The 9,726-nt window shown below is 31.1% G+C and overlaps 1 protein-coding gene across 1 annotated transcript; it reads left to right on the top strand.

Moving 5' to 3' along the window:
- Positions 1–2,052: 2,052 nt before the first annotated feature.
- LOC106469556 (thiamin pyrophosphokinase 1-like) lies at positions 2,053–9,486 on the top strand. The gene is made up of 5 exons (XM_013930052.2): positions 2,053–2,133; positions 3,568–3,672; positions 5,691–5,771; positions 7,313–7,465; positions 9,390–9,486. The coding sequence occupies exons 2-5, from the start codon at positions 3,603–3,605 to the stop codon at positions 9,413–9,415; spliced, it is 330 nt and encodes a 109-aa protein (XP_013785506.1). The 5' UTR covers positions 2,053–2,133; positions 3,568–3,602; the 3' UTR covers positions 9,416–9,486.
- The last annotated feature ends 240 nt before the right edge of the window (positions 9,487–9,726 follow it).

The following is a 9,726-nucleotide window of genomic DNA, read 5'->3' as shown; positions in this document are numbered from 1 at the left end:
GGGTAAAATGGAGTTAATTACGTCCTTAACCAAAACCCTGTGTTAAAACTATATACACTTATATGCATGAACACTTTGAAGATTGTTCGTGTTAAATAAGAGGGTGTAAAACGTGTAGTATGCCTAAATAATACATTCTCAAAATTAAGTTTATCACTAGCACTACCAACGATATTGAATTGACAGTTTTTGAGATGGAGTGTTGGATTCAAGCCAATGATAAAGGACATGTAATTACTTTCATTGCCATCTTTCATTATTACTTTATATGGAAAACTGGTATGCTGAATCAAAACAGTAAACACAACAAACACAATTTGCCTTCAAACTTGTACAGAACAGGCTTCCATAAAATCATCTGTTAAGCCACAGTTTCCACTATTCATTTCTTTATATGACTAAAAATAAGAATTATATTCATTAATTCACTAAATTACGTTCCAAAGTTAAACTGAAATGTTAAACTTTGTAAAAAATAAATAAAAATATGTCGAAAATAGGATGGTTCAAAACTCGCTCATTTCACATTCACCTTAAAATCACCCTTGCAATTTCTTTAAAGTGACCCTCATTATCCTTTGAATGAACAAAGTAAATTAATAATCTATACAAATGAAATTAAAAACTGATGAAAACTTTAGATCAAGAAAACAAGAGAAAAGTGCATTCTTCCATTATCTTCTAGATGATAATGTTCCATTAGTTGATTTATGTATAAATTAAGTAAATCCAGAAATCACAGGAACTTCATAAAAAAATTCAAAACTTTGTTTTTACAAAACAATTGCACAGAATTTAAAATCCACTTTTCCTAGTGATGCAAGTGACACTTCTGAAAAGACTAGCGTGAACAACAAGAGATGTGAAAAAGAAGATGGCTCTTCAATTTCTGAAAGATGAATATGAGAAACTGAGTATATTACGTTTCCTTGCATCGTATAGATAGAGGACTATTTTATACCTTCTAAAGAGTTTACTAGTTTTTCACCGCAATCTGGCTGCAGGGAATTGATGAGTGAAACTAAATGAAACTAATTTTTCAGAGACCACCTTGAGTACCAACAAAGATTCTATAAAGTCTGAGTAATGCATTTTTGAGTTATGCAAAACTCACGTAACTTTTCAAAAGCTAAAGTAACTGGCTTTGCAAGGGCTTCCGTGGAATATTTGCCCTGTGTATTCAGTGCTTCAAAGTCACTCTTAAAATGAATTACAGTATTACCGCTTTTCGCTTAAAGAAAAAATCCTAAACAGCTTCCAGCAGAAATTAAGCACTGTTGTATGTTTTAAATGCCTAAAAAGGTTTGTAAGAAACCTCAAACAAACTTTGAAGAACTTGAGATAAATGTTATTTATGTACTTTTTAACATAAAATTTACAGAGAACTAAGGGTCTTTAGGTCCGATCCAGCGGATCCACCTAGACTAGCCCATGCCTGATAGAGGTAAAACAAAAGACTAAGTCTTCCTATTGCGTGTGGCACAATGTTAACATTCTCGAAAAGAACTAGGGTAACAAAGGTGCGAATTAAAATACCAAGTAAAATCACTACTCCTAGACAGCAGAAAGTCTGTTTTTTTCACAGCCTCATTTTCAAAAGTGATATAACCAACCAGCGTAAGTAGACAAGGGTAAACTTACCCAACTCCTAATTCGTATAACTTTAAATTGTTACAACAGATCAGTAAATTAGCACAACCTCTTACGTTAGGCTGGTATTTGAACGATACGCACCTACCTCACGGTCTAAAGTAGCCCATGAAATTTATAGCGCGAAAGTTTCGCTGTGTTATCAAATGACGAGTACGATAATACTTATATATGAGATTTTTCAAGTGGGTACAAGCTTAAGATTGTAACAGATGTATCAGAAAAAATAAATAACTTTGAATCAACTGTGGTTTCACTGTATTGCATAAAATAGTGAAATGAGTATTTTGTGTGAGATGTAATGTTTATTATTGTTCTTATGCACATAAACTGCCAACAGAGTGAGATGGCGCGTCAGTAATATACACTATACAATGTTATATCTCTGGTTTCTTCATAGTTATATTGCTGTGGTACTGGTAATATCTATGATTTCGTGATGGGCGTATTTTAAATTGTTACTAATTGTGTCGTGACTGTGAGGTTAGTACTTATAGATATTTCATATTTTCACTAGGTTTATAAACATGCTATTTATTATAAACTGAGATAAAAAAAAATCTATGTTCAGGTATAATAAAATTGCTAGTACTCACTAGTATTACTATTAGAAACGGTACGTGGTTAGTACTACTACTACTAGCAGTAGTAGTAGTACTAACCACGTACATTTTCTAATAGTAATACCAGTGGAACTACTACTAGTAGTATTATTAGTTTCAAAGTGGGTTCCTCGTCATCGAATTTAAACACAGTAGCAGTTTATATGCTATTTATGTTATTATTAGGAAGTTGTTAGACAACAAATGTTATGGTGTGAATCAGATTAAGCTATGAAGTTTAATTGCTATGAATTTTATATATTTTACGAGTCATTTAATCAGAATTAAACCAGTATTACTACTAGTAGTAATATAATTAATTACTGTTACTAATGATACTTGCATAATGATTAGTATCATAAAATCATTTAATATAATTAATTTATTTTAACTAAACTTTATTATTACTTATTTTTACTTTAAGTTGAATTAACTTTACTCATCACTCAAAAGAATTATTCAACTAGTGAACCAACAAGCTAATCTTTTTGAATTTGAAGTTTTTCAAATTTTGATTTTCCATAAGCAGATCAAGTAACCACTGTATCAACGGAATAAGACAACATCAGTAATTCTAAGAACTGGTTGGAGACAGCTTGAATGGGTAATGAAGAAAAACTTTAATATAAGTTTAACATAACAGCAAATGTACAAGGTTTTGACATAATCAGGTACCAACCCAGGAGGCTTAGGTTACCCGAAATCCATATACTAAGCTAATGATGCAAAGAAACCAATATAACAAAAACATCAAATTAAATTAGAAATAATAAAAGTTAATGTAGATAACTATTATAACCAACACTGTGTGTCTGTATTGTGTTAACAATTTTCACTTGTCTAGGCTGATGTCCAAGTATGAACTACAATACTGTGGGAAGAGTTATACCTGGCTCAGCCTATGATTAGTCCTTAGTCCATAAACTAGTTATCATTCTAGTAGTCCATTTCTGAGCCCTAACATGTTGAGATTTTCTGAAACTTAAAGTAAGATGACAAATCTATTCATAACTTCAAATAAAGCCTTATTAGTCTTATACAAAAATAGAAAATTTTATTTTGTTATTTTTATCGGATGAGTATTACAAATAACAACTAAACTGTAGGAGGATCTTGTGTATGGTGAGCAACATAACACTTCATAACATTAATAGAGAAAAAAAGACTAATCCAGCCAATTTCTCTAAAATTTAATTCCCATAATTAGTCTGTTTCTGTTGGCAGTATAATTATTCTCTCTGCTTGTTTTTTTTTCTTTAATTTCACTGACCTAATCAGTAAACCACAGTAAACATTTTTATCCCTTTGATTTCAGAAACATTTAACACGCAGCATTATTGACAAGTCATTATGAATTCCAACTATGAACCTTCTACTTCAAAGGAATGGCAACCTTTGAAGATATTGAGTGAAAATTCAGGTACGATGAAGGGTTAGATGAAAGGATATATATTTTTTATTCTCTAAAAGAGCTGATTGCTCTTTGTGAAATGTTTTACATTAGTTTCAAGATTGTAGAAACAGAAGTTTAAAATCTTTAAAAATTATCAATATGGAATGCATGTGTGTAGTAATGTAAAAAAACCTGAAATAGGTGAAAACTGAAAAGCAATCTGTCCTGACAAGGGTGTGAACCCAGGTTTCTGGGTTATACTAGTTTTGAGGATAGTGCTACATTCTTAATTACCACAATGTCAAAATTATTAAATTTTCACTCATTGTACTGGTATATACCAGAGCTTGAAATTAACTTTTTTTTTTATAGTCACTGGTAGATATTTGCCAATTGTCTTAAAAACACTTGGAAAAGTGCCACCCATGCTAATAAAAAATGTAACAAATTATTCATAAGATAAAACCAGCCAGCTAATGCGTATTTCCAGGGAGTGTTGCATTTTTTTATGTATACTATCAACTGTTAAATATGTGTTTGTAAAATTTACATTTCCTAATATAATGTGACAAAAAAACTGAAACATCACTTGAATGCATTGTTTTTACTTACTATTTTAAAGTTGGGGAATGTATTTGAAAATGCATGAGAAAGATGTCAAACAAGCTATTGAAAAAAGCTTTTCATTTAATTATCATAGTGTAATTTTTCCCCATAAATGCTGTGTATGAAGTTGTTTTTTGGGGGATTCTGTCCATTGTTTAAACTGGTCTGAATGTTAATAATCACGCATGGATTATTAACTGCAAAAGTAATGAAAGTGCTCCTAGATGGTCACTTGCTAAACAGTAGAACACACTGGCTTTTTGCCAACAAGGTCCAGCTAATTTTGATCCCAGCATGCATGTACACGTACGTAAATATATATACATATATCTTTAAAGGAAATTAGTTGTTCACTGATGTGCAATGTTAATATAGTAGTTATGAGTATCCATTTAATTTTTTCTTTGAATTCAAAGATCAAAGATAGTGCTCATGCAGCTTCATAGTTGTTCATTATTTTTAAAGTCCAGGTTTTTTAATTCTTAAATGTACACTTCTCTCTATCAGATTCTTGATTTTATTGATAATCTTACAAATAAATTAAACTTACTATTGCCCAGATAACTAATATAATAGAGTAAGTAGAAAACAAGTGTTCCAAATTTAGTATTTTTTTATTGTTTAGTTAGAAGCTGACTTGTGCACAAAACTAATATGATAAAGAGGTACAAGTGTCTATTAAATTTTTTACATAAATTCATGGAGCAAAGATAAGAAGCAACTGGCATACTTATTAAAGTTTATGTAGCTTTTGTTCTCAGTTGCTAGTTTAAAATGTTCATGATGTCAGAAAAACACGCAAGTTCAAGAAGTCTTGGTACAAGATGATAAAAACCCTATAACCTAAGCGTCTCAAAAGAACTCGGGTTATAGGGTGTTTATCATTTTGTAGTTTATGATGTTAATAGTCTTCTCAATTTTCTCATAAATAATGTAAGAAATTTCAAGTGTTATTGAGAATAAAATAGTTAACTTGGATAGTTGCTTAGACTTTGTAATAATATACCACTTTGTTGATGCTAGGCTGGGATTTAGTTTCCCTGTTGCTATAGTGTTGAGCAGAAATTAACAGACTTGATTTATTTCTGTATGGTAAAAACCTCATTCTTTTCTGATTTACATTAAGAACTTGTTACAGAAAATTTATATAATAATGAATAGTTGATTAAAAAAACTTATAGGACTGGAAAGAGAATAGTCTGTAATTTTTGTCGATGCTAAAGCCCTCTGGTGTGTAACCATAACCATTTTATACAAAGTTTCAATTTATTGTAAATCATTTATACCCTATATATATATATATATATATATATATATATGTGTGTGTGTGTGTTATCAGAAGTTTCAAGTTCTGGTTGTTTTGTTGTAGGGAACAAAAATGCTGTGTATATATATATATATGTTATCAGAAGTTTCAAGTTCTGGTTGTTTTGTTGTAGGGAACAAAAATGCTGTCATTTTGTTGAATCAGCCATTTGATGAGCAAGTTGAAGAGAAAGTAAAGAAACTTTGGAAGAGTGGTGAGAATAAGTGTTTTCTAAAATTTGCGTAGAACAGTCATATACTGGTCAAATACATATCTAGGGGCTATATAAAACTTATTTTATAAGTACGTACCACTACATGTGTCACTTGAAAAGATTGACAAACTAAATATTTTATCTGTGATGCCATCAGTTCAGAAATATAATTAAAACTTCTTATGTAGGTACAGATACTTTGAATTGGAATTAAGAGTATAAGTTAATCACAGATTGACTTCATTAATTGTTTTCTTTGCTTGAGGATTTTATGTTTGGGCTTCAACAATTAGCTCTTCCATATTTTTATTTTTGTAATCTCAATATTAGTTATGACTTGGTGTAGCCTTTAAATGACTCTTTAAAGTCTTGCATATACTGATGTCAACTTCTTCAAGGAACGTTAAACCTACAATGTTATTAGATGTTATAGGAATTAATGTCATTAACAATGTATTTAATCGGCTATACCCCTAACTGGATGGACTTTTAGTTCTAATCTATGTAAGTAGCTTTCTTTGATCAGGGGCTAGTATGAATTAAGAGACTTTTTAATAAGCACTAGCAAATATTTTGCCTGTGAAATTTTTGTTAATAAATCTTTAGTTGGTTTATGAAGGTACAGGTGATAAAATATAATTCATTTGGATTTATAAGATAATTTTTTTTCGTTTTGCGAACCATGATGTCTGTCCGAGCATTCATCAATCTCCCGTTTATGGCAGCTGCTTTCCGTGCTGCATTTGAAAAGCTGTGCAAGTAGGCAAAGCTCATCATTCAATTTTTAAATGAAGGAAAAACAGACATGAATAAAGTTGATGCCAAATTTTATTTTGCAAGTAGGATATTCTAAACTAAATTGTTAGGAATTAATCACACTATGATTCGCATTTCAATATGTAACGTGACTTAAAGAATAGAAATACAGATTTACCATATGTTATTGTTGAGTGGCTTGAATTAAATGCTCAACAATTACTTTTCACGGTGGGTGGTATAAGTAGCTTAGAGCTTTGGTTCTGAGTAAAACCAGGAGTGCAGCACAATTAACCTTTTTAAAGTACATGAAATAATTTAAATTGATAGATTAACTTAAACTTTTCCCGCCACTGGGGATAGGTACTTTTGTTTGTAACTTTATAAGTTACTAAGAACCTATGATCATTAAGTTTACTATAAAAATCAAAATTTAAAAGTATTTTACAAATTAATAAATCCAATCCTTTTTATAAAGCTCACTAGAAGTTCAGTATTTAAGAAAACTAAAACCTATAATAATTATAATGTATTAAACCTTGCTTTTAATAATATTTATTATCCATTAATCACAAAAATCTCACAAGGTTTAATCAACTTAGAAGTTTTAATTTATCCACATAAATTTTTTACACATAAATCTACGATGCTAAGTTACAAACAATTTTGTTTCTCTGCCAATTATTCATTAAAACTTCATAATAACTCAGTCAGTCATTTGGGAAAAGTTTATGTGGCGCCTACTCATAAAGAGAGTGTAAAAGTGTTGTTCATAATTTTTCCAGCTGTTTTACGAGTAGCTGTTGATGGAGGAGCAAAATATATCTACAACGTAACTGGAAATAACCGGGAAGATTACATACCTCATATTGTCACAGGAGACTTTGACTCTATTAACCTTCCAGTGCTAGAGTTTTACAAAAAAAAGGCATGTAGAGGTAGGACTTGTATGTCCTTTTCTGTTTTAAAATTTTAACATTGAAACTGTTAACTTCATTCTATCAAGTTTTGTAAAGAGAGGTGGTTGCCAGAGTGTGTGTGTGTGTGTGTGTGTAAATGAACAAAACAAGCCCAAACAAAATAAAATTAAAGATGTTGCATAAATTAAAAGGATCCCCATGGTTTAGGCTATGTTGCGGGATATAAAATATGCCCTGGGTTTTGGAGGTGATTCCAGAAGTAGGGCCAGCATTGCAGTGGGGATACACCATCTATCAGTCTTAACCTCTGTTCACCAGTCTTACGTGAAGAAATTCATAAAAAATCAAATAAAATCATTAAAAAAATTTCAAATCAAGAGAGTGAGATGTGGGTGCATAAGCCCACAATGTCCTGCATCTATATTGCCCTTCACTGCCTGCAAACAGTTGTGGGAAGGTGACTGCTCTCAAAAGTTAAAGAAAAATGAAACTCTTGGGGGTAAGTAAGATAAACTTATCTCCTGAGGTTGGCATTCCATCCCCCATTATAGTAGTTAATTTTATGGGGGGGGGAGATAGCAGCCGCAATACAAACAGGACACTAATTATAAGGTAGTTCATTAGGTAATGTGCCCAGTTTTTTTCAGGTACTGGCAAAAATAAGACCTAAATCACATTTGGGGTACACCATCTATCCACTTTAACACCAATTTTACCAGCCTCACATGCTTAAGAAAAAAGGACCAGATGTGGGTGCTGTAGCCCACAACGTCCACCTTTTCGTGTCTACAGCCAGATGTGGGAAGGTGGTTGCTCAAAAAAATAATAAGAAAGTAAAATAAGAAAAAGAACTAATGAAATACAAGACATCAATTGAAGGAACAGCTAAACTGTCCTCTAAGTTAGCATTATAGATTACAGTATATTTTTCTGTGCTCGCTATAAACTGGTATGCTAATATGGGTAAAGATTATGCTCCATTAATCTACAGTTCTTAGAGCAGGTGTTATGAACTTTCATCTATAGACTGTATAATTCTACCTAATTTTTGGGCTCTTCAACTTGATGTTTTATGGGTGACACTATGGTAATTTTCTAGTCTATGTGGTTATGAGTATAGGTAGTTTCGTGTTTGTAGAACAGCACATTTGATCTCTCTCTTCCGGTATTCATGTTTCTATTTTAATATTGTTGTTGATAAATACTTTTACAATGTCATCTTCCATGGCTTCAGGAACTTTAGGGTGGGGTATTGTGTGTCATTTAAAACAAATTTCAGTACAAAAATCTATAACATTGAAATGTTTCAACTCTTTAAAAAGTAACCATATATTTTTCAGTTAGATGCCAAAAATGTAACTAAAATATACAAAAAAATTCAAAACTTGATTATATGATGCACTTTTCCTTTTTAATTTTTGAACACATTAGTATGATCTCCAGTTTTTGAAGTTGATTAAATTTTTCAGTATCTAAATATGTGCTGTTGTCATTAGCACAGTTATTTTGTAAACTATAACTGTCATATAATGTAGTCACAATAAGTTCTTATGGACAAAACGATACTTTTCTCCATTTTATTACAAATATTTACAGTACCACTAAACAGATAGTTTTCTCTGCCATTCCTTTACTCTGTGTTAAACTATTTTTTTTCTGCTTTATGTTGGTTCTGCCTTCTTCTATTTTTCAGTTTGAGAATTCCAGCCTTCTGTATATCAAAAAATTAAGATAATATTAAAACATGTATTGACCCTTACCAGGCTGGTGAGCACTTTTCAGGTGTCGAGTGCAAATTTTCATATCAAATTTAAACATTTAACTAAAAAATCGTAGTTCTATCTATTTTAATATTTTGCTCGAAAAATGTTTTAGAATTGAAATTTTGTCGTTTTGTAATATTTATATAACAAATACATTTAATTTTATTCTTTGACATTAGGGCAGTCAAATCATTCACACACCTGATCAGGATGAGACTGACTTCACCAAATCCGTCCGAGTCTCAACAACATTTTCAGAGCAGAAGAACATTTCTGTAAGTTGGTTATTATGCCCAAGATAGAGCTTGTACATAAAGCTTGTTGTATCAAAGGAAATTTTGACAACCTTGCAAAGCTAAGTCTTGTTTGTTAAATGTGCTTTTTTGATAAAATAAAAACTTTAAACAATAATAATGAGCCTAAATATTTGTATAATGAAGTCATATGTTTGTCTTGCCTAAATTTAAAAAGCAATCCCATTTTTGTTAAAAACAATTGGTAGACAAATAGCAGCTG

Source organism: Limulus polyphemus, unplaced genomic scaffold (genome assembly GCF_000517525.1).
Source record: "Limulus polyphemus unplaced genomic scaffold, Limulus_polyphemus-2.1.2 Scaffold3544, whole genome shotgun sequence".
Classification (NCBI taxonomy): domain Eukaryota; kingdom Metazoa; phylum Arthropoda; class Merostomata; order Xiphosura; family Limulidae; genus Limulus; species Limulus polyphemus.
The sequence above is the reverse complement of the archived record's forward strand: the minus strand, read 5'-3'. Positions and strand labels throughout refer to the sequence as shown.